This window comes from Dipodomys merriami, unplaced genomic scaffold (assembly GCF_024711535.1).
Source record: "Dipodomys merriami isolate MVZ:Mamm:240054 unplaced genomic scaffold, mDipMer1.0.p SCAF_16, whole genome shotgun sequence".
In the NCBI taxonomy this organism is placed as follows: Eukaryota; Metazoa; Chordata; class Mammalia; order Rodentia; family Heteromyidae; genus Dipodomys; species Dipodomys merriami.
In genome coordinates, this window is record NW_027202937.1 from 2,891,347 (window position 1) to 2,918,948 (window position 27,602).

The window sequence follows — 27,602 nt, forward strand, 5'->3', positions numbered from 1 at the left end:
TGAACCAGGCCTTATGTTCTTGGAAGGAAAATTAAATAGGACATATCCAAACCTCAAGAAGCAACTAGGGCCTGCTATTATGGATAGTACTTTCTCTCCACCCAGTAGCCCTCACAACGACCCAAGAATTCACATCTCAGGCCTAACCTAAAAATTATCTCCACCTATCCCATCAGCTCACATAGTCTACTGTTTCTAAATACTAGTTTACCAAGGCATCAAACAAAACACAGAATGCCTGACAAGCTGACAAAGACACCAAGGATGATAAGGGCCAGAGGTAAATGCATTTGGAACATTTTACTTTTAGGCTCTATCCATATTAGACTCGAGTTACAGGCTTTGAGTTTCAGACTCTCCACTGCAGAGATCAACAATAAAATACTGCAGAGCTTTGCCTACTGCCTTGGAATCCTGTTACTAGATTTTGTGCACATTTGTCTCTCCCTCAGAAATCATGTGTTCAGGGCTGGGAATGTGGCTTAGTGGTAGAGTGCTTGCCTAGCATCCATGACGCTCTGGGTTCAATTCCTCAGTACCAATGTGGCTCAAGTCAAAAGAAGCTCAGACAGTGCCCAGGCCCAGAGTTCTAGTCCCAGGACTGGCAAAAAAAAAAAAAAGAAGGGAAGGGCAGGGAGGGAGGAAAAGAGAAAGGGAGGGAGGGAGGGAGGAAGGGAGGGAGGGAGGGAGGGAGGTAAAGGAAGGAAGGAAGGAAGGAAAGAAACAGACAGACAGAAAGAAAGGAAAAAAAAGAAAAAGAAATCATGTGTTTAACTTTAAAAGAAAGAAAGAAAGAAAGAAAGAAAGAAAGAAAGAAAGAAAGAAAGAAAGAAAGAAAGAAATCATGTGTTCAACTTTAAACATCCTAGCTTCCTCACTGCAAGTTAAGGCCATTTTCACTGACAACATTCCTAACTTTAGTCAAGTTCTGCTTATACTTCAATACATCTTCAACCAAATATATATGATAGGTATCTACCCTATTAGCTTTATTCCCAAACATCTGCCAAGCAACCAAGAACCAGAGCTACCAATTACTGAAAAGCATACTATATGCAGGACTGTGATATACCTGTCAAATGTATAAACGCATTTCATCAGACAAGAGATAGGATTATCTCCTTTAGGAAAATGAGGTCTAGGCAAAGATACAATTATCTCCTTGAGAAAACTGAGGGCTGGGCACTGGTGGCACATGCCTGTAACCCTAGCTACTCAGCAGGCTGAGATCTGAGGATCACAGTTCAAAGCCAGCACAAGCAGGAAAGTCTGTGAGACTCTTATTTCCAATTAATCATAGGAAAAATAAGCCAGAAGTGGAGCTGTATTTCAGATTCATGTGGTTCAGGTAGAGTGCTAGCCTTGAGCAAAAAAAAGAGCTTAGGGACAGTGCCCAGGCCCAGAGTTCAAGCCCCAGGAAAGGGGGGGGGGGAGGGACGAGCGCTTTAAAGAGGACAAAGCAAACTCCAACAAATGGAGAAAGGAGTATGAGTGAGACCACTGAGGTTATGATTCTTTGGCAAAGATTCCAAGAAGTATTTCTGAACTAGTCTTGTAGAAGGGTATAAAGGTCACCAACCAGCAAGAAGATATTTCAAGAAGGTACAAGACATAAACGAGACAAGTGCATCTAACAGTGTTTTCCAGAAAGGGATAAATTCAGTGCACTCTAAACACAAAAGGCACTGCAATCTAACTTCTACTTGGGCCGCTTTCCATTGCCCTTCAGCGCACCCAGGGCATTACCCACTGCCTTTGGACGAAAGGCAGTCTCTCTGGACTGGCTTCTATCCAGGCTAAGGCGGACTGGCAGGAAGGTAAGAGGAGGACCTTGGAATTTATCGGGAGAAGAGACAAGTTACAGATAAGCAGAGATGCAGGCATCGGTGGGCTCCGCCAGCCTGGCACACAAGCTGTTTCCACTCTGCAAGGAAGTCAAGAGAAAAGCCTAGCTGCGGCTGGAGAGACTCCTCTGTGTTTTCATCAGAGGCAAGCACACCTTGCTTAAAATCGAGAGCGAGCGAGGCCCCCAGAAAAACCACCCCTGGCGGATGTGCCGTCCCCCCCGCCCCAGAGCTCCTCCGGGACAAGGAAGGGGCGCGTCCCCAGTTCGCCAGTAAGCGTGGGGCCGGGCGACCCCGGTGGGCAATCGCAACGCCTGCCCTGGAGAAGCCCGGGCACACCATCCGGGCCCCGGGGCACGCCGTCAAGGCCCCGGACACACCCCGCGGGCCCCGGGCACGCCGTCCGGGCCCGGGACGCGCCCCGCGAGCCCCGGGCACGCCGTCCGGACCCCGGGGCTCGCCCTCGCGGTCCCCCACGCAGACCCCACAGGGCAGAGTCCGCGCCCCGACTCCGTGGCGCGCGTGCGCACAAACTACCAGACCCGGCGGAGGGCAGCGGACGGCGGGAAAAGAGAACTCACCTCGGTATTCCGCCACACGCCCCCTTTGATCATAATTCGAGGCATCTTGGCGGCGAGGGGTCCCGGCAGGCAGCCGAGAGGAGCTCCGGTGCAGTAGTAACGGCGCTCCGGTCACGGGACGGGACGCGACGCCGCCACTTCCCCCAGACGCGACCTTCGGCTTTGAAGTGATCGACGCAGGCGCGGGGAGGGGCGGGGGGGAGACGCGAAATCGCAAATCTCGCGAGATCTTTCTGGCTGAGGGAAAAAAGAAGTACCCGGTCCAAGCCTTCGGATGTCGGCAAAAAGCATCAGCCGCTCCCGGCCAAAACGTCCCACGCCGCGCGCATGTCCGAGACAGGTTGGAGGAAACGACGGCTCTCGCGAGATGCGTAGGCGGGGCCGGGCTGAGAAAACTGTACTGTGATTGGTGGTGACGTCACGCGGCGGGCGACGGTGGGAACGGAGCGTGGCGTTCCCGCTCGCTCGGGCTGCGGGGAGCCTCGCTGAGGAACGTCGCGCTCTCCTGAGCGGTTTAGCAAAAGTTCATTCAGAAGACACCGGGAAAAGGCAGTCGCTTCGACAGCTCAGTTTTCCAGCCTGTGAAACAGATACTAGTGGCAAGCTTTGCCGCCCCGCCCCCGCCGCGGGGTTTCTCCGGGTGAACGGGCCTGGCCGGGCTGGGTTGGAATCTGACCTCTGTTCTGTGTTCTGTTTCCCCATGGGAAAAGGGGAGCTGAGAATACTTGGTTCATACACGGCCTCCCGCGGAGATGGCCCTGCAGTGTCCTCCTGGATGTTCCGGGTGGACCCGAAGCACCTGAATATTTTGTATTCCTCTTTATATTTCATTTCGCCATTTGTCCCTTCTGGAAGAGCCGAAGAACTTTCTGATTCATTTTGGGGTTTGGGGTTGGTTGGGTTTTTTTGGGGGGTGAGGGGGACGTGGGGGTGTTTACCTTGCAATGAGAAATGGCTTTTTGCATGTAATAGAGCCCTGTTTTCTGTTGAGCAACTGTGTTTGGTCATCTGTAATCGCATTTCACTTGTCTCTGCTGTCAGCTGATGGTGACTGGTGGTGACAGTCCTGTCTCTGGACCTCTGCAATGCTTTCCTTCTAGGATAACCATTACCCTCTACCCTTCCCCCTACTCCTCTACCCTTCCCCCTACTCGTCGTCACACACACACATACACACACACACACACACGCACGCACGCACGCGCGCGCTCGCGCCATTTGGTTGATCCCCTCAAGAAATCTCCGTAATTTTCAACACCAGGACCTAACAGAAACCGGTCTCTCTCTGTTGGCAGCTGAACCTCTAGCTTATACGACCCAGGAATTGTTTATGTTCTTGTTTTGGGGTCCGGTCGTGGGGCCTGAACTCGGCCTGGGTGCTGTGCCTCAGCTCAAGGCTAACGCTCTACCACTTGAGCCACAGCACCACTTCCGGGTTTTTTCCTTTTGCTTATGTGATGCTGAGGAATGGAACCCAGGGCCTCATGCATGCAAGGCAAGCGCTCTACCACTGAGCCACCTTCCCAGCCCCACTACCCAGGAATTGTATACTACCATTTTGAGACTATGGAAACTGCAATGGAAAGCAGGCAGGTTACAGATGCATTCAAAGGAGCAGAAAGTGGAGAGACATAGCGATAGATCTGGGCCACATCAGACACCTTAGGTGTGTATTCCCAAGTCCTGGTTGCTACTTTATTCTTGCATTCTGATGATTTAGTTCCCCTTTTGGCATTTGCCAATTGGAACTGACTTTATTACTGTTAAAGAGTCCTAATAAATCCAGAACTGGACCCAGAGCCTTTTCAGATTTGAAAAGCCATGATGCCTTCTTCCCATTCAAAGAGACCATTGTATAGTGGCCATAACTATAACAAAGTGGTCACTTTTGGTGGCCCCTAGAAGAAAGTACCTCTTAAGACACTTTAGTATCTACACACTACTATAAGGAATTTAGTTCCATTAATATCTACCACATGAGGCTGGGAAGGTGGCTCAGTGGTAGAGTGCTTGCCTTGCATGCATCAGGTCCTGAGTTCGATTCCTCAGCACCACATAAGCAGAAAAAAAAAAGCCTGAAGTGGTGCTGTGGCTCAAGTGGTAGAGCACTAGCCTTGAGCTGAAGAGCTCAGGGAGAGCACTCAGGCCCAGAGTTCAGGGCCCAAGATCAACCAAAAAAAAATATCTACCACATAAATTAAGCCCCCCCCCCATGCATTGCATGCATTGCATAGCCAACACACACAGCAGCCCTATCAACTGTCCAAGGCACCTCTGAGCACACAGACTCCATTTTCAAGATGCAGAACATGCACACTGAATGGTTGAAACCAAAACCCCATAGTCAACATTTACCATATCACCCTAGTTTTACCAGTCAGGATGGGGAATCCCACCAATTGAAAAATTGACCACCACCACCAAGCAACTGCTAGAATTTTCTAGCAGGACAAGTAGACTATAGACCTTGAAACCCTGAGACATTTCAGCAAAGTGAGTAGCCACTTCTAAGTAGAGACTAAACATGTTAGAAGTTCTACTTTTTCCTTTTTTTGCTAGACATGGGGCTTGAACTCAGGGCCTGGGTCCTGTCCCTGAGCTTTTTCACTCAAGGCTAGAATTCCGCCACAGCTTCCATTTCTAGCTTTTATTTCTTAGTGATGAATTAGAAATGACTCCTCAGATTTTCCTGCCTGGACTTGCTTCAAACCACAATCCTCAGATCTCAGCCTCCTTGTAACCCTAATACTAAGATTATAAGCAGTTCCTGGCAACTTTTTTTTTGGTCGGTTATGGGGCTGGAACTCTGGGCCTGGGTGCTGTCCCTGAGCTCTTCAGCTCAAGGCAAGCACTCTATCACTTGAGCCACAGCACCACTTCCAGTTTTCTGGTGATTAATTGGAAATTAAAGTCTCATGGACTTTCCTGCCTGGACTGGCTTTGAACCGTGATCCTCAGATCTCAGCCTCCTGAGTAGCTAGGATTACAGGCATGGGCCACCAGCACCCAAAACCCAAGAGAACCTTCTGAGAACAAGTCACCCTATGGAACTTGTTGTTGTACATTTGTTCACCGTTACACCCACACAGGTAGTTTGCAAGTCACATTTTTATACAGAACATACTTTTATTTATACAGCAATAGAAATGCACAAAAATTGTTTTCCAGAGTTAATGGATTATGGAAACATTGTTGGAAAACTCCTTTGGCTTTTCTGAATTGTTTGGTTTTATTTGGATGGTCCTTGTGTCCCGGGAGGCAGAGAATTAGCACAGATACCTGCTGATATCACTTCAAGGAGTGGTCGGGCACAGCAGCTGGTGTAGGTACCCTGTTCTCTGCCAGCTAGTCTTCCAGCACAAAAGGTAGCATGAATGTACTGAGTTCTAAACCTCTTCATTCACATTGGCTGTCTGGAGACAATAAATGTTTTGACAGGGAAAGAAATCATCTCATGTATTGGGCACTTTTGGTATCAGCATGGGTCTTAAAACATCTTTTCCACAATAAGGTTTCAGGGAGACCAGATCTGCAGTCCTCAATCACCAACCAACAATCCCACCTTGTGGACAAGGCTGTAGGCTAGGAAGACGCTGAGAGGCCGGCATATGCCCATGTCACAGCCTGACTGAAGAGCAGGCTTTCCTTTTCACCTCCTCCAAATGATTGCTTCTGCAATGTGTGAGAAGCTCTAAGAATAAAGATGACCAAAATTCCCTCCTGTGTTAGATAAGACAAGACTGAAATGGGAATGAGCTACTGGACAATAGTATCCATTGTCTAATTATAGCCCTTTCATTTTTCTGACATGTACAAACTTGAGTATTTGAGAAAATACCAAAAAGTATTAAATAAATGAGAATGTGCTATGGCCAATCAATGAGAATTGTTTTAGCCAAAAAGAATGAAGGTTCACTGCTATGAACCTCAGGCCATATCCTCCCTCCAAAACAATCATGTGTTGAAATCTAACTCCCAAGGTAATAGTATTAGGAGATTGAATAATTAGCAGGCAAGGCAATTGGGAAAGAATGCAATCAGAACTCATAAAGTAGACCCAAGAGGTGGGCAAAATAGTACATGCCTATTATCCTCAGGAGACTGAGACTAGCCTAAGTAACATGGGGAGACCTCATGTCAAAAAAAAAAAGAGAGAAAGATCTCAGAGAGCTAACCGACACCTTCTGCCATATGAGGACACAACAATGAGGTACCATCTATGAACTGCATTAAAACTCCTAGACTCCAGAACTATGAGAAATAAATTCCTGATGTTTTTAAGCTATCCACTTTGTACAATTGTTAGGCCTTACATTGAGGGTCTCTTTAGAAAACTAAACCCATCTGAATAAAAGTGAATGTGGACTGAGTATTAGTAATACTGTTGATCAGTATTTAAATTCTTTGAAGTTGATCCAATTGTTCTTGTTAAAAAATTCATTTGGCTTTAGGGCAGCCATACTTGTAGTCATGTAGGTATACAAGATTAAGATGTCTGCCACTCCGTGTTAAGTAGCTCAACAAAGTAGTCACAGTAATAATATAAAAGAGACACAGAGGGAGGATCTGGAGAGGTGCTTACAATCACAGAATGTAGATGAAGCATATGCAAGTATGTAAAAGTCTCACAACTTCTCTACAAGTTCTGCAAGATTTCAAAATTTAAAGCTCAACAAGGCAAAGTACAGTGATTCCTCAGAGAAGCCATGATTTAAAACAGTGACATTGTCAAAACACAGCAACTGGATGGAGCTCGCTGGAGTGCAGTCAAGTGAGTGCTTTGTGGGCGTGTTTCTGAGCGTGTTTCTGCTCAGGGTTTTCTTGGGAAGTCCAAAGCACCTGTGGATAGAGGCATGGAGTTAAAGGCTGTGCTTCCTTGCGAGACTAACTTCTATCTACCAACGCACTCGACCCGCGATGTCTGGCTGTGACATCTGCCCCTGGTGCCATCTCGAGGCAGGAGATATATCCACTCCAGGAGAGGGTTGGCCTTCTCTCTCCTTCTTTCTGTAGGGAGCCTCTCAAAACCCTGCTCTTCTGGACTCTTCCAGATTGTATCCTGGTTGTTTCTGAAGGTGCTTTAAACCCACCAGAAAGAAATATGCTCTGTACTAATGTAGGTGCAGGCTGCCAATATTCAAGCTCCTCAACTTCTTTTATCTCATTCTTTAAGTTGTTGGCTTTCTCCTTCTCCGAGAAAGGCAAGCTGCAGGAAGAAGAAAATTCCAAGTTTCAATTTGTCTGATGTGAAATTTCCTTACACAATCATTGCAAAAGATACATGCTCCAAAAGATACACATACACAGTTTTCAAATTTAGAACTCATGTCTGTAATTCTAGCTACTCACGAATCAGAGATTAGGAGGATCATAGTTCCAGGCCAGAGCAGGTTAAAAAAAAAAGTTCAAGAGAATCCTATTGTAATCAGAAAGATTGGGCATGGTGGTATGATCCATACCAGCAGAAAAATCAGACAGTAGAAACAGAGCTGATGGCTCATGCCTGTAATCCTAGCTACTCAGGAGGCTGAGATCTGAGGATCACAGTTAAAAAGCCAGCCTAGGAAGGAAAGTCCATGAGACTCTTATCTCCAATTAACCACCAGAAAACCAGAAATGGTGCTGTAGCTCAAAGTGGTAGTACATTAGGGCTGGGAATGTGGCTTAGTGGTAGAGTGCTTGCCTAGCATGCATGAAGCCCTGGGTTCCATTCCTCAGTATCACAGAAACAGAAAAGGCCAGAAGTGGCACTGTGGCTCAAGTGGTAGAGTGCTAGCCTGAGCAAAAAGAAGGCTCAGAGCCGGGCGCTGGTGGCTCACGCCTGTAATCCTAGCTACTCAGGAGGCTGAGATCTGAGGATCGCGGTTCAAAGCCAGCCCGGGCAGGAGAGACCGTGAGACTCCTATCTCCAATAAACCACCAGAAAACCGGAAGTGGCGCTGTAGCTCAAGTGGTAGAGCGCTCGCCTTGAGCTGAAGAGCTGAGGGACAGCACCCAGGCCCAGAGTTCAAGCCCCACGGCCGACAAAAAAAAAAAAAAAGAAGGCTCAGGGACGGTGCCCAGGGCCTGAGTTCAAGCCCCAGGACAGGCAAAAAAAAAAGTATTAGAGCTTTAGCCTCCAACAAAAAAGCTCAAGGATACCACCCAGGCCCTGAATTCAAGCCCAACAAATGACAGGGGGGAAAAATCAATTGAGATTTCTACAGATCAAAAATACAATAGCTGGGAGCTGGTGACTCAAGCCAGTAATCCTAGCTACTCAGGAAGCTGAGATCTGAGGCTTGCTATTCAAATCCAGCCCCAGAATTAGAAAGTCTTTGAGATTCTTATCCCCAATTAATCATCTAAAAACCAGAAGTGGAGCTACACTAAACTAGTAGAGAGCTAGCCTGGAGCAAAAAAAAAAGTCAAGGAGAACACCCAGACACTGAGTTAAAGCCCCAGCACCAACAAAAGAAAAAAAAAAGTTGGGGGGGAGGGGTTGGAGGGGGGGTGTAGTTGTGGAGATGGGAGGGAAGGGCTGGGAGGGGAAAAACAAGGAGGAGGCAACAATGCTTGATAAGAAATGTACTCATTACCTTGCTCAAGTAAAGGTAACCCCTCTGTACAGTATTTTCACAATTAATAAAAAAAAGAAATGGAAAAACAAACAAACATAAAAGTTAGCCAGTGCCAATGGCTCATGCCTGTGATCCTAGCTACTCAGGAGGCTAAGATCTGAGGATCTGTTCAAAGCCAACCCGGGCAGGAAAGTCCGTGAGACTCTCAGCTCCAATGAACCACCAGAAATCTGAAGTGGCACTGTGGCTCAAGTGGTAGAGCACTTGCTTTGAGCTGAAGAGCTGAGGGACAGAGCCCAGGCCCAGAGTTCAAGCCCTACGGCTGAAAAAAAAATTTAGTAGATGGAATTAACAGAATATTAAAATACTGCAGAAGGAAACACTGAATCTAGGAAACAACCAATAGTAAATCCCACAACAGAACCTGAAACTGGAGCTTTTGTCTCTCCTGATTTGACTATCCGGTGGCTATGTCCTGAAGAGGGAGCCAACTCTCCACAAATAGTGTCTGGTCACCAGACATGCTGGTGTACAGTGCTTTGTCCTTTTAAAAAACACCTACTTTGACCTGGGCACGGTGGCTCATGCCTATAATCATAGCTACTCAAGAGGCTGAAATCTGAGGATCGACGTTCAAAGCCAGCCCAGGCAAGAATGTCTGTAAGACTCCAATAAACCACTAGAAAAGCAGAAGAGGTGCTGTGGCTCAAGTGGTAGAGTGCTCACGTTGAGCTGAAGAACTGAGGGACAGCGCCCAGGCCCAGAGTTCAAGCCCCAGGACTGAGAAAAAAAAAAAAAACTACTTTTTTAACTGGGCACCAGTGGCTCAAGCCTGTATTCCTAGATATTCAGGAGGCTGAGATCTGAGGATCATGGTTCAAAGCCAGCCCAAGCAGGAAAGTCCATGAGACTCTTATCTCCAATTAACCACCAGAAAACTGGAAGTGAAGCTGTGGCTCAACTGGTAGAGCACTAGCCCTAAACACAGAGAGGCTCAGGGACAGGGCTCAGGCCTCATCACCACCATCATTACCATCATCATCATCATCAAGTAAAATTAGACAATGGTATACCCACCTAGGAATATTAGAGTGTCCCATTTACTTTAGTTTGGCCTCTAGAGGTAGTATGTCTATCTTGGCATCTGCTCCACATACATACTCCTCTTGTGAAAGCTAGTACAACCCATGGCACCTGGCTGTTTACCAGTCCATCTGCTGAACATGTACATGTGCCCATCCCATGCCAGATACCACATGTGCTTGACTTCCCTGTTTCCAAACACCCCCTGGAATCCAAAAAGCTCCAGAAGTTGACTCCAATGTCTTCTACAGAAAAGATGTAGGTAGGTAGGTAGGTAGGTAGGTAGGTAGGTGAGTAGGTAGCTGGGTAATGGGGTGGAGAGAGAGAGAGAAATGTTTTTTGTTTTTTGTTTGTTTTTGCTAGTCATGGGGCCTGAACTCTGGGCCTGGGCGCTGTCCCTCAGCTCCTCAGCTCAAGGCTAGTGCTCTACCACTGAAGCCACAGCGCCACTTCTGGCTTTTTCTGCTTATGTGGTGCTGAGGAATCGAACCCAGAGCCTCATGAATGCAAGGCAAGCACTCTACCACTGAGCCACCTTCCCAGCCCAGAAACGATGCTTTCTTTTTATTTCGTGGGGGGGGGGTCCGGTTGTGGGGCCTGAACTCTGAGCCTGGGCGCTGTCCCTCAGCTCTTCAGCTCAAGGCTAGTGCTCTACACTTGAGCCACAGCGCCACTTCTGGCTTTTTTTTCCCTGCTTATGTGGTGCTGAGGAATCGAACCCAGGGCCTCATGCATGCAAGGCAAGCGCTCTACCACTGAGCCACCTTCCCAGCTCAGAAATGATGTTTTCATAATGAAGGAATAGCATAAAACTTGGTGAGAGAACTTACGTGGGAATTTGTGGAAGAGGCTCAAGTGGAATAAATGTATCAAATTTCTTCTCATAAGGCACTCTGAAAAACAAAAGAAAAAAATCAACTATAAAGTTAGTATGGCTTTGCTGGGCATGGAAGCTCACAACTGTAATCTCAGCTATGTGAGAGGCAGATATTGGAAGGAACAAGATTCAAGGCCAGCCCAATCAAGGAGTTACGGAGACCACCATCTCAAACAACAAGTCAAACATGGTGAAGTAGGCCTGTCATCTCCATTATACAGGAAGGATAAATAGGAGATTGTGGTTCATGCAGACACCGGCAGAAATGAGATATTCTATCCCAAGAATAACTAAAACGGATTAAGGATGTGGCTCAAGTGATACAGCACCTGCCTAGCAAGCAAAAGTACTTCAGTTAATCCATCCCCAAGTATTGTTTCAAGAAAAAAAGGAGGGGATGGCTTCTGTAGCATATTAATATATTACTGTGTATGGGGGGGTGAGTGTGTGCGTGCGTGCGTGCGTGCGTGCGTTTGTGTGTGTGTGTGTGTGTGTGTGTGTGTGTCCAGGGGCTTGAACTCAGGCCTGGACACTGCCCCTCCACTCTTTTGCTCAAGGCTAGCACTCTACCACAGTAGCCACACCTCCACTTCTGGCTGGTGGTTAATTGGAGATAAGAGTCTTATGGTCTTTCCTGCCCACGCTGGCTTTAAACTGGGATCCTCATATCCCAGCCTCCAGAGTAGCTTATGTTTATTTTTTAAGTCTTATCTTCCAATATTAATTTTCAAGAATGGGCTTCAAAATTGTAAGGACTGGGGCAGGGAAGATGGCTCAGTGGTAGAGTGTTTGCCTTGCATGCATGAGGCTCTGGGTTCGATTCCTCAGCACCACATAAGCAGAAAAAGCCAGAAGTGGCGTTGTGGCTCAAGTGGTACAGCACTACCCTTGAGCTGAAGAGCTGAAGGACAGCACCCAGGCCCAGAGTTCAGGCCCCACGACCAACAAAACAAAATTGTGAGGACCTTGCTTTGTTTGTTGTATTGTTTGTTTTGTTGGCTAATACTGGGGCTTGTACTTATGGCTTTGCACTCTCAACTTTTCACTTTTTCACTCAAGGCTAGCATTCTACCATTTGAGCCACACTACTACTTCTGGCTTTTTCTTAGTTAATTGGAGAAAAGCACCTCATGGACTTTCCTACCTGGGCTGGTTTCAAAGTGAAATCCTCAAACCTCAGCCTCCTTGAGTAGCTATGATTACAGGTAAGAGCCATTAGCACCCAGTTCCAACTTACTGAAACAGGATTTAGCTAACTTTTGCCCAGGCTAGTCTTTAACCGTAATCCTTCTATCTCTACCTCCTGAGTAGCTAGGATTACAAACATGTGCCACCACACCTGTCCCTAATGATGAAGTTTTTAAGACATTATCACCTAGTTATGTCTGAGATCCACCTCTCTTAAAAAAATAATTTAGGGGGGCTGGGAAGGTGGCTCAGTGGTAGAGCACTTACCTTGCATGCATGAGGCCCTAGGTTCAATTCCTCAGCACCACATAAGCAAAAAGAAAAAAGCCGAAGTGGTGCTGTGGCTCTAGTGGTAGAGCACTAGCCTTGAGCTGAAGAGCTGAGGGACAGCGCCCAGGCCCAGAGTTCAGGCCCCACGACCAGACCCCCCCCCCAAAAAATAATAATAATTTAGGGGCTGGGAAGGTGGCTCAGTGGTAGAGTGCTTGCCTTGCATGCCTAAGGCCCTGGGTTCAATTCCTCAGCAGCACATAAGGAAAAAAAAAAGCCAAGGGCTGGGAAGGTGGCTCAGTGGTAGAGCGCTTGCCTTGCATGCCTGAGTCCCTGGGTTCCATTCCTCAGCACCACATAAGCAAAAAGAAAAAAGCCGGAAGTGGCGCTGTGGCTCAAGTGGTACAGCGCTAGCCTTGAGCTGAAGAGCTGAGGGACAGCACCTAGGCCTAGAGTTCAGGCCCCACAACCAGACCCAAAAAAATTAATAATAATAATTTAGGATTGGGAATGTGGCTTAGTGGTGCCTAGCATGCATGAAGCCCTGGGTTCAATTATTCAGGACCACATAAACAGAAAAAACGAGATGTAGAGCTGTACCTCAAGCCTTGAGGAAAAGATGCTCAGGGATAGTACCCAAGGCCCTGAGTTCAAGCCCCAGGAGTGGAAAATAATGATAATAATAATAATAATAATAATTTACAGCCAGAAACTGATGGCTCAAACCTGTAATCTTAGCTACTCAGGAGATTTAGATCTGAGGATTGCAGTTCAAAGCCAGCCCATGCAGGAAAGCCTGTGAGACTCTTATCTCCAATTACCCCACCAGAACACTAGAAATGGTGCTGTGGCTCAACATGGTAGAGCACTATCCTTGAGCAGAAAAGCTCATGGAAAGCACCCAGACCCTAAGTTCAAGCCCCACAACCAACAAAAATAAATGATTTATAGGAAAGTAGAGGTTTGTTTCAGATAGCAGAACACCAACCTGGAGTAAAAAAGTCAAGTGCCCTCAATTCAAGCCCCAGTTTTGGCAATACACACAGGTAATACACACAGTTCCTTTAGCATATTAACAAAGTAACTTGAAAATTAACATGCTCACAATGCAAAGTTCACTGGTGGTAGGGTTGCACCTGCTTTGTAGAAGCCCTTACTCTGTTCTGGAATCATATACGGATTATCTCCTGGATTCAGCGCTGGGATCCCATTCCTGGGATCGATATCTGTGGAAAGTTTGAAAACACATCACACAGAGGACTCAAGATGATCCACAGTGTTTATCTACCCAGCTGAGTGAAATCAAAGCAGACTATTTTAGCTGAGTAAGTTACATCAAGTATCCTAAAGTTCTCTTCATGAGTATCTTGCCTTGAGGAGAGGCAAGCAGAAGGGTGAGCCTATGTTTACAATGTTTTCGAGGAGACGTTGTCATCATATTCTTCCCATCATATCCTTCCCCCTGGCAAAGAAAAGAGGCTTGAATTCAGAGGCTGAGATCTGAGGATCATGTTCAAAGCCAGCCTTGGCAGATAAATCCGGAGACAAATTGGAGGCTTTTATCTCTAATTAACCAGCAAAAGGCCAGAAGTGGAGATGTGACTCAGCCTTGTTCAAAGTGCTAAACAAGAATGAGAGGCCCTGAAGCTGGGTGCCTGTAGCTCAGGCCTGTAATCCTAGCTACTCAGGAGGCTGAGATTTGAGGATCTGTTCAAAGCCAGCTGGGGCAGGAAATTCTGTGAGACTCTTATCTCCAATAAACCACTCAGAAAACCGGAAGTGGTGCAGTGGCTCAAGTGCTAGCCTTGAGCTGAAGAGCTGAGGGACAGTGTTCAAAGCCCAGAGTTCAAGTCCCATGACCAACCAAAAAAAAAAAAAGAATGAGAGGCCCTGAATTCAAGCTCCAGTGGCAGCACAAAAATAAATAAGTATTAGTATGTGCTTTGGGCTAAGGGTTATGGGGTATTTTCCTTGTGGATAATACAAAATATATTTTAGACAACCTCTAACTGAAGCAGAAATAATTCTCTCTTTGGACTTCAATGAGGTCTCTGCTAATAACTTTCTGAGAGAGTTTATCTGTTGACTTAAATGTTGCATTAACATTTTACGAAATTCAGAGAAACAGAAAAATGTGTATCCACATACATTGAGAGTTCTTAGCCAAAATATGTCCCCTGCCAAAAATCTCTCATTTGGGTGCTGGTGATTCATCTTGTAATCCTAGCTTACTCAAGAATTTGAATCCTGGTTTGAAGCCTATGAGGGGTAGTAAAGCCTGTGAGACTCTTATCTCCCATTAACCACCAGAAAAGCCATTAGTGGAGGTGAAGCTCCAGTAGTAGAGTGCTAGCCTTGAGCACAAAAGCTCAGAGGTAGTGCCCAGGCCCTGAGGTCAAGCAACAGGACTGGCGTGCTCACAAGTGTGCGTGCGTGTGCACGCGTGCACGCGCACACACACACACACACAACACACACACACAAGTGTCTCTTTGCTTTCCTGTCTTCCTGGCTGCACTGGGGTAATATGGTGACCTTGAAGAGCTGGCCCCAGCATAAGTCTTAAGATCTGCACAATTCTACTTCAGGCCCTTGCTGGCCTTGAGCAGCAAAGGTCCCAGAGGAGAACATTACCGTATTTCTTCCTCCCAATGCTGGCCTTGAGCAGCAAAGGTCCCGGAGGAGAACATTACCGTATTTCTTCCTCCCAAGCATCTTGTCCACTGTCCTTTCTGCCAGAGACCTCTTGTTGCCAAGGAAAACCCCATTAAAGAGACACTGCTTTCCAACGTGGTAGGTGTGGATATTACTGCTGGGCCTTGGGTAAAATGTCCACTCCGGACGCTGGCCATCTTCTGCAAGACATCAAAACCATTTCATTAATACCAAACCCTGTCTTACAATCCAACTGAGTCAGGGTCTTGCTATGCAGCCCAGCATGGCAGCAAATTGCAATCATCTTAAGGCCTATTTTTGTGTATGCTGATCTTGGGGTTTGAACTCAGGACCTGGGTGCTGTCCCTGAGCTTTTTCACTCAAGGCTAGCACTCTACTACTTTAAGCTATAATGTTACTTCCAGTTTTCTGGTGGCCAATTGGAGACAAGTGTCTCATGGACTTATTCCTGACCAAGCTGGCTTCTAACTGCAATCCTCAGATCTCAACCTCCTACGTAGTTAGGATTATAGTTGTGAGCCACCAGCACCCATCTGTCTCTAAGCTTTAGTGCTCAAGCCTGGTGCTAACTTCTTCAGCCACAGCATCTGGCTTTTTGTTGGTTAACTAGAGATAAGCATCTCACAGACTTTCCTGTCTAGGCTGGCTTGGAACTGGGATCCTCAGATCTCAGCCTCCTAAGAAGCAAGGATTCCAACTGTGGGCCACGGGTATCTGCCAGCACTAGCCCCTGAAAAGCATGACCATCGCTCCCCCTAGGAGAGGATTGAAGCCTGTCAGACACCTGGCACCAGTGGCTCATAGTACCGTGATCACTGAAAGGCCCAACACACCCAGAGGAAGACACATGAGTGACTCACCTGTCAGACACTTCAGCAAGCTCAGCTCCTCTCGGAGCTTGAGGCCTTCAGGCACTGAGTTTTCAGAAGAGTGATTTGAACTCGGGGAGCAGCACTTCCCACCCAGATCTGCAGCAGTCCTGGAGAGAAAGAGATTGGAGTCTTCAGTGCACTTAAAATGGGAGTTGGAATCTGCTCTTACATGTTACAGAGTTCCATTATTCTCACTTAGAGAGCTGAGCCTCTTCCTCTAGAAAAGTCCCCAGCATGTTATTTGTTTATTCACAATTTTGGAGGGGAGGGGAACTGAAACATATTCAAAACATGTATACTGTAAAACAATGTGGCAGTTCTCAAAAAGTTAAATGTAGAAGCTAGGCATGATGGCTCACACCTGTGATCCCCAGATGTTGAAATACTCAGGAGCTGAAAACTCGGAAGATGGAGGCTCAAGGCTAATGAAGGTTAAAAAAAAAAAATTAGCGAAATTCTATCTCAACCAGTACAAAAGCTGGACATGGCGACAGGTGCCTGCCATCTCAGCTACATAGTAAACGCAAATAGGAGGATCACTGTCCAGGCCAGCCCAGGCATACACCTGGGACCTAGGCATTTTAGTTGTTAGAACAATAATTAAGCAAAAAAGGCTGAGGCTGAAATACATGGTATAGTACCTGTACCTAGCAAAAGCAAAGGCTTAAATTCAAGCCCAAATTCATCAAACTAACATAAAAAGTTGAACAATTACTATCTGACCTAGCAACTCTACTAACTCCTAGAGACTTCCTTGTTCCCAGCCACCATCTGTGTCCCTTCCCCCAGAGAGGCAATCAAGTCCAGTAACAAATAGGACAGTCTCTCTCTCTCTCTCTCTCTCTCTCTCTCTCTCTCTCTCTCTCTCTCTCTCTCTCTCTCTCTCTCTCTCTCTCTCTTTCTCTCTCTCTCTCTCTCTCTCTCTCTCTCTCTCTCTCTCTCTCTCTCTCTCTCTCTCTCTAACTCAGGGCCTAGACCCTATATATCCCTTAGCTTTTTCACTTGAGGCTGGTGCCTGCTTAAACCACAGCTCCACTTCTGATTTTGGGGACATTTATTAGAGATAACAGGCTCACAGAGCTTCCTGCCAGAGCTGGCTTTGAACCACAATCCTCAGATCTCAGCCTCCTGCATAGCTAGGGCTACAGGCATGACCCATGGACACCTGGCTTAATGAATAACTTCTGGATCAGAGTTCACCGTGCAATGATGGCTTCTCACTAGACCCCAGGCCCTGACTTACTTGCAGTAGGGGCCCATGCTGTCAAGGCTTAGGGGCTCACGGGCACAAGAGCCTGTCTTCACTGCCGATGGGGAGCTGGTCTTCTCATTACAGGGTACTGTGCTGGCAACACAGCCCTCAGATTGTACAGCATAGTTATACTCAGCATCTGCCGCACATAGATATCGCCCATTATTACCTTATTGAAGTACCTGCCATCTATCTTGTTCCCTATTCTGCGTTTTTCTATTAAATAGTTGTACAAAGGAGGTTCCCAGATCGGGTTACGAATTCAATTGCAGCATGATCAATATCACCCCACTGTTCTCCATCTTCTCCCATCCCATTCCTACCCTCAAGTTAGGTAGTTCAATTTTGGTTTTTGTTGTTGTTGTTTTTGGTTGGTCACGGGGCTTGAACTCTGGGCCTGGGCGCTGTCGCTCAGCTCTTCAGCTCAAGGCTAGTGCTCTAGCACTTGGCCATAACGCCACTTCTGGCTTTTTCTGCTTATGTGGTGCTGAGGAGTTGAACCCAGGGCTTCATGCATGCAAGGCAAGCGCTCTACCACTGAGCCACCTTCCCAGCCTTCAATTTTTACATAGTATACATTGAATGCAATGACAATATTTGCTCACCCTAAAAATAAAAAGAAAGCTGGCACTGGTGGCTCACATTGTAATCCCAGCTACTCAAGAGGCTGTGATCTGATGACTGAGGTTTGAAGCCAGCCCAGGCAGACAAGTCTGGGAGTCTCTTGTCTCCAATTAACCAGCAAAAAAAAAAAAAAAAAAAAAACCAGACATAGAGCTGTGGTTCAACTGGTAGAGTGCCAACTTTGAGTGAAAAAGTTAAGGGACAGCACCTAGACCAAGTTCAAGGCCAGTATCAGCACCAAAAAATAAAATAAAATAAAATGAAGCACCGCCAGTGAGTTCGGGCCAACCCAGGAAAGAAGTGCTGTTGTGGAACAGTGCCCAGTACAGAGGGGCCACACAGTTGTCAGTAGCAAAGACAAAGTCAGAACCAGTGGTGAGGGCAGGAACAGGATCAGGGGACAGGGAAAGAAATGGCCCCAGAAGCCTAAGGGAATCACCCTTGCATGAGGCCACAAAAGAAGTGTCAACAAGTATAGTAGAAACCGCACTTTGTGCCCACAATGCAACACAATTAGAAATCGATGCTAAAAACACAGCCAATACACTCCCTACGCCTGGGAACTCACACCACACATCTAAATAATTCACATAAAAGAAATCATAATGGAAGTCAGGAGTGCTTAATAATCAATGGACAGAAATACTATATATCAAAGCTTTTTGGCTTCAACTAAAGCAGTAATTAGAAACTGGGAATCTTAGGTGTTTCATAACATTATTATTTTATGTACCACGAAGAACAAAGCTGCCAATTAAAGATACCTTAGAACTGCCAAAAAAGAAAGGGAAGGAAGGAAGGAAGGAAGGAAAGAAGGGAGAGAGGGAGGGAAGGACGGAGGGAAGGAGGGAGGGAAGGAGGGAAGGAGGGAGGGAAGCAGGGAAGAAGGAAGATTTTCTCAATTGCTTCTGGAATGTTCATACAAGCAGGTTCACCAACAAAGACTATGACAACTACTTTGTACCGCACATGTAAGATCAACTCCAACTTCAGAGATGCAAATGAAAAATGACCATCTTAAGCCACTGTAAGGCTTAAGGCGGGGGGAGGGGGGGAGATTCTTTGTTTGGGTTGAGAGAAGAGGGTAGTGAGATGTACTTCCTGACCCTGAGCAGTGAGCAATGGAATGAGTATTCCCTTGCTTGGATAATAAATTGCATGCTAACAACCACACAGAAAGTGGCCTGAAGCTGCTCTAACAGAGAAGGTGCATCTGATCCAAGGATAATCAAAGCAATCTCAATTTGTTGCTACACAACACTCTGCTCATTTCAAGCTGACAACAGGACCCTTCTAGAAGTTAGAGACCCTAGGACAGAGTACCTAGGCACTTCTCTGTGCATATCTCCTACCACACCCAACCCCCAAAGCCCTGCCACCCCCCCTTTTGCTGGCTAGCTCACCAGAAAAGTTCATCATTCATCAGAATTGTTATTCAAATGCAATAAATATCAAGTAAGCTAGGCCAGGAAATTCATACAAGTCTCTAAAACACTAAGGGACAAGATGATGCAATACAAAAGATGCAAAGAAGGTTCTGGCAACCAGAAAGCAAGGAAGGGGAAGGGAAAATTTGTGGAGGAGATTATTTCTTTGGTACCACCTGTCAAACTCAAGATAACACATTCTATAACACATAACAAAAACCCAAAGCACTTTCCCAGACTTGTCATCTCCACTGACTTCCACAAAGCGCTGACAAGGAGAAAGTAACGCACCAAGTGACTTTAGTTTAGTATGGGTATCTATTTTTTTTGGGGGGGAGGGGTGGGAGTCGGTCGTGGGGCTTGAACTCTGGGCCTGAGTGCTGTCCCTCAGCTCTTCAGCTCAAAGTGCGCATTCTACCACTTGAGCCACAGCCCCACTTCCGGTTTTCTGGTGGTTCACTGGAGATCAGAGTTTCATGGCTTTACCTCCCTCGGCTGACTTTGAACTGCAATCCTCAGATCTCAGTTTTTAACCAGCCCCCCCTCTTATCAGCTCAACAAGCAAACTAAAATATAGGTCAGTGACTATTGCCTTTTTTCCTTTTGTGCCAGTACTAGGGCCTGGTGCTGTCTCTTAAGTTTCTCACTTAGGGCTGGAGCTCTACCGCTTGAGCTACAGCTCCACTTCCCCAGCTCCTTTTCTTTCTTTCTCACTTCCCAGTCTGGGGGTGAGCAGTTCTGCTCTGCCATAGAGCAACTGGATCCCACCCCGGAACTTCTAAAATTGGAATTGAAAAGAAGCCTTTTCTAAGTTGACTGTCTCTAGAAAAGCTTGGTAACTGAAAGCTCACTAACACTCGGGCCTGCAGACGGCCACGGGCCTCAGACGGCCACGGGCCTCACCCAGCCCTCCTGATTTCTTAGAACTCAACTGTATCCACTCTCCATCTTGATCCTGCCAGAGTCTTTCTTTTCTGGAATCTTCTCCGGATCTCGGCAACAGATCACTCTTCAAAGGGAGGAGCGGGAAGATGTCAGCGCCTGGGCCCACGGTCAGTGCACATGGGGCTGCCTTCGCTTTTCAACAGTCACTGCAACCTGAGGACAAAACGAAAAACAAGAGAAAGACCCTTGTGAGCAAGGTCACCGTCCAAACACAGCCACAGCCCTCCCCCCACCACACACACCACACACACCCCACCCCATACCCCCCCACCCCATCCCCCCACCCCACACACCCCACCTCCCACCCCATACCGCACCCTACACCCCCAAACCCCACACCACATCCCCACATCCCACATCCACACCCCCCCCACACCCCCACCCCCACCCCCACCCCCCACATCCACACCCCCACCCCACATCCCCCACCCCATACCCCACACCCCACATCCACACCCCCCCACACCCCCACCCCAACCCCCACACCCCACATCCCCCGCCCCACACCCACACCCCACCCCACATCCACACCCCCACCCACATCCCCCACCCCATACCCCACACCCCACATCCATACCCCCGCCCAGGCCAGGGCGGGCCTCGGATTCTCGGTCTGGAGGCCCAGCCCACCTGTTCCGGCCCTCCCGGTACTGGGTCACCCAGGAGCCTGCACCGAGGAGGATACGACCACTGAGACCCAAGCACCAACTGCCACCAAGTCCCGAGAGCCAAGGCACCTCGCGGCCACCAGCAACCGCCACCGCCGCGGGGTTGCGTTCGGAGGTTGCCAGGACACAGGTTCGCGTCCACTGGGGGCGGGCGCCGCCTTCCCTTTGTCTGCGCCCCTCCCCTCGCCCGGCCCCTCCCCGGGGCGGGGGCGCTGGGGACCTGCTCCCGGGGCCGGCGGGGTTGGCCTGCCTGCCGCAGCGCCAGTGCCGCCGGGCCGCGGTTCCTTCCCGGGCCGGCCCCGGGGGCGGCGGTCCCCGGGAGCGGGGCGGGAGCGGGGCGGGAGCGGGGCGGGAGCGGGGCCGGCCCGGTGTCCCTGGCTCCCGCTCCCGGGACAGCTGGGCGCCCTGCAGGCGTCCTCCCTCGACAGGTCCAGACCTCATTTTTCTCTTTAAGTGGCGGGGACGTCAGAGGTTATTTTTATTTCTTGTTTTTTAACTGATCATCAAAAAAATGGCCACCGTAGAAATCTTAGAAATGTGGAAAGGAAGGCATCAACGTCCGGCAGCCAACAGCCATGAGCAGGCTTCCCGGGTCTATGGCTGAATAATCAATCACTCACAAAACCTGGCGCTAGAATAACAGTAAGGATGATTATTATCATTATTAGTATTATTATTGTCTGTCGTGGGGCCTGAACTCTGGGCCTGGGCGCTGTCCCTCAGCTCTTCAGCTCCAGGTAAGCGCTCTACCACTTGAGCCACAGTGCCACTTCCGGCTTTTTCTGCTTATGTGGTGCTAAGGAATCGAACCCAGGACCTTCATGCAAGGCAAACACTACCACTGAGCCACTGATAGGGTAAATTAGAGCTAACAGCCACTTTCCCAGCCCCTGATTATTATAATACCTGTATTCTTCCTCCTTTTTCAGGAGAGAGGGTTGGAAGTCTCCCCACAACGTAGCCCAGACTAACCTCCAACACACTGTGTAGTCAAGGCTGGCCTTGAATTCACCATCTTTCTGCCTCCACCTCCCAAGTGCTAAGATTACAGGAGTGTGCCACCACACGAAGCTGTTCTCTCCAGATTGGGAGGGTTGGCTAGCATAGGCTGCTCTTGCTTGGGGTCTCTTCTGTCTCAGGAAGTAGGTGGAGGTTTTGCATTTGAGGCTGGTCACTGACACTGCCTGTGGCTGGTCAGCTGGGATGGTTTTTGTTTTTGCGTTTTTTTTGTTTTGTTTTGTCAGTGGTGGGGCTTGAACTCGGTCTAGACACTGTCCCTGAGCTCTTTTGCTCAAGGCTAGCACTCCACCACTTTGAGGCACAGCACCACTTCCAGTTTTTGAGTAGTTAATTGAAGAGTGTCACAGGGACTTTTCTACCCTTGCTGGCTTCGAACTGGGATCCTCAGATCTCAGCCTCCTGAGTAGCTAAGATTATTGGGCATGAGCCACCTGTGCCAGGCTTCCTGAGACTTTTGTCAGATCACCCACATGTGGCTTTCTCCATGCTTCTGGGTAATGTGAGGATCCCAGAGGAATTAGGCAGACAGCACTGCCTCTTCTGTGGTCACAGATGGAGGAGGAGACCTAGACCCTACCTCTCACTAGGATGACCAAGGTCACCTTGGTCACACCAAGGTGACTGAGGGTTCTCTATTTGTTTAAAGAGACAACATATGTCCATACAAAATGGAACTATATACCCAAATTTGCATCTAGCTTCTAAAAAGAAATCTAACATCATACCCTGGTCATTCCCTTTATTAAAGTTTAAGCCAGACAGGCACTGGTGGCTCACGCCTGTAAGCGTAGCTACTTTGGAGGCTGAGATCTGAGGATCATTGTTCAAAGCCAGCCCAGGCAGGAAAGTCTGTTAAATTCTTATTTCTATCTAACCGACAAAAAGACAGAAGTGAGGCTATAGCTCAAGTGGGAGAGCATTAGCCTTGAGGGAAAAAGCCAAGTGAGAACATGAAGCCCTGAATTCAAGCCCCAACATCAGAACTAAGTAACTAAGTGATTAACTAAAGCCATCTTCCCCATTCTACAATCCCAGGCCCTGGTGTGTCTTGGACCTGCCTCTCAAGAAAGCTTGGAAACTTGGGGCTACAGACCCCGATGGCACAAGACCCTGATGGTATACAAGATATGTAGCACACTGAATCAGACGAAATGGTCAGCTGTCCAGTGACACAAGGTTGCATATTGGCACTTTCACGGGGTTCCATTTAACTGCAAAAGGTTGGACGTTCCTAGCAAGTTCCATAGTGAGGTCAGAGGAAGGTTGACTGGACATTAGCCTCTATTCTCTGTCTTTACCCTACAGGACTCCACTGGGGTTCAATGAGTAGGAACTTGGCTTGGGGAAGGACTCACAGGAGCAGGATGGCGGGTGGACACACAGGGAGCAGGTGGACCAGGACACAGGACAGACACAGACACAGACACCGGGAGGGCAGGTCAACTTCTCTCCACCTCTCACGCCTCCTGCAACCCTGACCCTGGAGGTCAGCAGTAAGAATTGTGTGTCTGGCAATGACAGGAAACACAACAGCCCCAGGGAAGGTTATCAGATAAATCCTAGCCTATTCCACCTGCATCTGTGGCAGAATAAGAAAATTGAGCCTGTTAGAACATTATTTGACAGCTGAGGACTCAGAGACATTGTTTGCCTTTGTGCTTGCTTAGTTCATTTGCATAGCTCAAGAGATACAAGCTAAATTGGGGGAGGGGGGATCTTAAACACTCTCCCTTTCCCCAAAAGTACCACAAAACCCCCTACTGGGGAGTCTGACTTCCCCAATGTCAGGAAAAGGTCACCGATCACAAACTTTCATAGGACATGCATGTCCTACCAGCAAACACCAGAGGGCAGTGTAAACCCAGACACGGAGAAGCAGCTCTGACCCAGACTCTCCACCTCATTCTTCAGCCTGGAGCCTTCAGCCTGGACCTTCCCCTAGGAGGCCCAGGGGCCAGCAGGTGTTGAGGGGAATCGTTGTTGACAAAACCTGCAGTGGTGAGCAGAGGGAGGCAGAAAAATGTAGCAAGAGAGTATAAGCTACCCCAGAGAGGCTACCACCACCAGGCCCCCATCTTCAAAGTTCGTACCAGCAGCTCCTGTCGGGAAACAGTACCAGACACCTATATTCCAGGCACAGTACCAGGTGCAAGGGGCTCAAAGGTGAATAAAGCACACGCCTTCTCCCAGCCGCAACAGCCTCTGGACCATCACAGAACTCACAGCACAGAAAAGCACCATCCGTTTCTTCCCCAAGTACAGAAAGAGACAGATGGGGCCGAGATGGTAGTTCAGTGGGAGAACACTGGCCTAGCACATGCCGAAGGCCCTGGGTTCAATCCCTAGCACTGTAGGACACAGACAGGCTGGGAGGAGGTGACTGGCAACGCTGGGACACCCTGATAGGAAAGCCAGCCGCCATGAATTCTCATGAATTCACCGTAGTCATTCATGACCATGACAGAGCTAGAGTGGTCGCCCTCAGTATTGAGAGGATTCATCTTTGTCCCAGACTGCTCTGCAGTGATGTCTGTCCTCTCTCTCATCAGAGGAATAAAGAGACAAAAGTAACACTATTACATAGCCTCATTCCTTCCCTGTCCCTCTGCACTCACTCTCTGTCTGCACCTGATCCCTCCCAGCTCCTTCCCTGTCTGTGCCATCTCCTCCTGCTGGTCAAGGGGCCTTTCCCCCATCTCTCTCTCTCTCTCTGGGATTCAACAAATACTTCCCTCTCTGGGCCCTACAGGTCTAGAGGCAGCAGAGAGCCCTGGCTGACCCAGTGCTGTCTTCAGACATTATTACAGAATGTTCCAAGGATATTTCCAAACAATTAAAGTGCCCCTATGAAATCTCAAAGCTCAATCTGTTATTGAACTTATTCTAAAATGTTTTAAACATGTCCTTGACCTGTTAACCACATGCCCTGAACATAATGATAACCTTTCATAATACACTGGGGTCTATTTTCTGAACATTCTTAGAGCAACTCAGAGTGATATTGTGTGTGTATGCCGGTTTTAGGGCTTGAACTCGGGGCCTGGGCCCTGCTAGCTCAAGGCTAGCACTCTATCACTTGAGCTACTGCCCCACTTCCGATTTATTTGTTGTTTAATTGCGGATAGGAGTCTCACAGACTTCCCTGCCCAGGCTGGTTTTGAATTGTGATCCTCAGCTCTCAGGCTCCTGAGTAGCTAGGATTACTGGCCTGAACCACCAGCACCCAGCTAATATCAGAGTGATTTAAACAAAAGATTCCTCTATTTGATACTTGAACAAAGTAGTCCAAGGTGACTCATAGCAGGTAGGGACCCAGGCTTTTCCATCCTCAGTCATTGCTAGGTGACCCGCTTCTCATTACCTTTGTCATAAGTCTCTCTTCTTCCCCCACCCCCTGGGCAGGAGATTGAACCCAGAACCATGAATTGGCTAGGCACATGATCTACCACTTGAACTATGCTCCCAAACCTACTTTCTTTCCCTTTCTTTCTTTCTTTCTCTTTCTTTCTCTCTCTCTCTTTTTTCTTTTTTTTCTTTTTCTTTTTGGTCTTGGGGCTTGAACTCTGGGCTTGGGCGCTGTCCTTGAGCTCTTCAGCTCAAGGTGAGCGCTCTACCACTTGAGCCACAGCACCACTTCCAGTTTTCTACTGGTTTATTGGAGATAAGAGTATCACGGACTTTCCTGCTCAGGCTGGCTATGAACCGAGATCCTCAGATCTCAGCCTCCTCCTGAGTAGCTAGGATTACAGGCATGAGCCACCAGTGCTGGGCTACTTTGTTTTTTAAATAAGGTCCCACTAACTTTGCCTTGGCTAGCCTCAAGTCAATATCCTCCTGCCTCTACCTCCCAAGTGGCTAGAATTACAGGCAGGTGCCAGCACACTAGGCTCAAAAAAGGTCTCGAGTCAGGTGTTGGTGGCTCATAGCTGTAAACTAGAAACTCGGGAGGCTGAGATCCCAAGGATGACAGCCCAAAACCAGCCCAAGTCCTTGAGACTCCATCTCCAAAATAACCAGCAAAAAGCCGGGCTTGATGCTGCGGTGGTGGCTCACACCTGTAACCCTAGCTACTCAGGAGGCTGAGATCTGAGGATCACAGTTCAAAGCCAGCCAGGCCAAGAAATTCCATGAGACTCTTACTCTAATTAACCACCAGGATACTGGAAGTGGAGCTGTGCCTCAAAGAGGTAGAACATTAGCCTTGAGCAGAAAAGTTCAGGGACAGTGCCCAGGTCCAAGTTCAAGCCTCACACCAAAAGAAAAAAGAGAGACTGGGCTCCACATAGTAGAGTACCAGCTGAAGAAGCAAGCAAACCAGGTGAATCCAAGGCCCTGAGTGCAAACCCCAATACCACCACACACACACACACAAAAAGTCTATTGTAATCTTATTAGTCCTCTGAGAGCTAGAAAACCAAACGTGAGTTTTCTAGAAATACATATATTAACACATTCACAATATACACTTTTTTTTTGGTCATGGGGCTTGAACTTTGGGCCTGGGCTCTGTCCCTTAGCTCTTCAGCTAAAGGCAAGTGCTCTACCATTTGAGCCACAGTGCCACTTCCGGTTTTCTGGTGGTTTATTGGAGATGAGTTTCATGGAATTTTCTGCCCAGGCTGGCTTTGAACCGTGATCCTCAGATCTCAGCCTCCTGAGTAGCTAGGATTACAGGTGTGAGCGACCAGTGCTGGGCCCACACACAATTCTTGCTTCTACATGCTATTAAAGAAATCACTCTCAGCTTTTCCACCTGTAAAGTAGGAATAACAACTCATGTCATTACGTAGAAAGCATGTTGTGTGGGGGCTGGGCAGCTGCTCAGTGGTACAACGCTCAGGGAACATGCTGCGAGGCCTAGTGTTCCATCCCCAGCACTAGAAAAATAAAAATAAAAAAAAGCAAGCTATGCTGGGCATTGGTAAGGCACACCTGTCATCCTAGCAACTCAGGAGGCTGAGATCTGAGGATCCCGATTTTACGCCAGCCTGCGGCAGAGAAGTCTGTGCAATTCTTATCTCCAATTAAACAACATAAAGCCAGAAACAGCAGTAGGGCTCGAGTGGCAGAGTGCCAGGCTCGATGGAAAAAAACAAGTGGGACTATGAGGCCCTATGTTTAAGCCCCAGTACGTGTGTGTATTATATATATGTATATATGTGGCATGTTACAAGTCATATAGCAACGACCCAATGGGGTGTAGCTGTATAAGGCAAGTCACCGGTTTACAGGTCCCGAGTCTGGGATGGAGGGAGCTTCGCGGGCTCCGCGTCTCCATGCTCCTGTCTGGGGCTCTGTCCTGTCCCGGGGGTGTAAAGCCCGCACTCTCCTCCGCGTCTCCGGGCTGCGGGGCGGCGGGCGGCGGTGGAAGCCCCGCGCCGTCGGGGGTCCTCTCTCCGTGCGTGCGTGCGTGCGTGCGTGCGTGCGTGCTCCGCGTTCTGCAGGCGCCTCACAGCAGGCAGGGCGGGTCGCGGGCCCGAGAGCTTTCTCAGCAAAGCCGACGCACCTCGCCATCTCCCAGGGCCCAGGGACAGGAGGGAAGCGGCGGGAGCGGCATCGCCCCGCTGGCCCGCAGCCGGGGCGCCCGCCTCGGTAGCGTTTTCTGGGAGGCAATGCCGTCCACACCCGACGATCTGCCCTGTGCGCGCGCGCGCGTGCCCGTACCGGGGCTCGAACTCGGGTCCCGGGCGCTGTCGCTTGGCTTTTCACTCAAAC

General features: G+C 48.3%; 2 protein-coding genes across 4 annotated transcripts in view; both read right to left on the reverse strand.

The window, feature by feature from the left end:
* The window catches only part of Cdc5l (cell division cycle 5 like), a 44,589-nt gene extending 41,842 nt beyond the window's left edge, over positions 1–2,747 (reverse strand). The window contains exon 1 of the mRNA XM_070023623.1: positions 2,426–2,747. Within this exon, the coding sequence (XP_069879724.1) occupies positions 2,426–2,470 (45 nt within the window). The 5' untranslated portion in view covers positions 2,471–2,747. The remainder of the gene's footprint in view (positions 1–2,425) is intronic.
* A 2,797-nt stretch (positions 2,748–5,544) lies between these two features.
* Positions 5,545–27,184, reverse strand: Spats1 (spermatogenesis associated serine rich 1). Of its 3 annotated transcripts, XM_070023626.1 has the most exons (9): positions 20,830–20,917; positions 20,187–20,352; positions 17,195–17,342; positions 15,940–16,058; positions 15,097–15,258; positions 13,509–13,629; positions 10,899–10,961; positions 7,516–7,631; positions 5,545–7,264 (listed from the first exon to the last, which is right to left on the reverse strand). In XM_070023626.1, exons 2-9 carry the CDS (start codon positions 20,200–20,202, stop codon positions 7,236–7,238), a joined length of 774 nt encoding a protein of 257 aa, XP_069879727.1. In that variant the 5' UTR covers positions 20,203–20,352; positions 20,830–20,917; the 3' UTR covers positions 5,545–7,235. The 3 variants fall into 3 exon arrangements, with proteins under 3 accessions (XP_069879727.1, XP_069879726.1, XP_069879725.1); XM_070023625.1 differs by lacking the exon at positions 20,830–20,917 and adding an exon at positions 27,109–27,184 and having other exon boundaries at positions 5,545–7,631; XM_070023624.1 differs by having other exon boundaries at positions 5,545–7,631.
* Positions 27,185–27,602: the final 418 nt, after the last annotated feature.

What these genes read in the sequence shown, in the direction of transcription:
- Spats1 (XM_070023625.1), bottom strand. An exon ending in GCTTGGGAGGAAGAAATACG is followed by an intron (nt 13,630 to 15,096) that starts GTAATGTTCTCC and finishes AACTTTCCACAG; the next exon opens with ATATCGATCCCAGGAATGGG. An exon ending in CCACCAGTGAACTTTGCATT is followed by an intron (nt 10,962 to 13,508) that starts GTGAGCATGTTA and finishes TTTGTTTTTCAG; the next exon opens with AGTGCCTTATGAGAAGAAAT.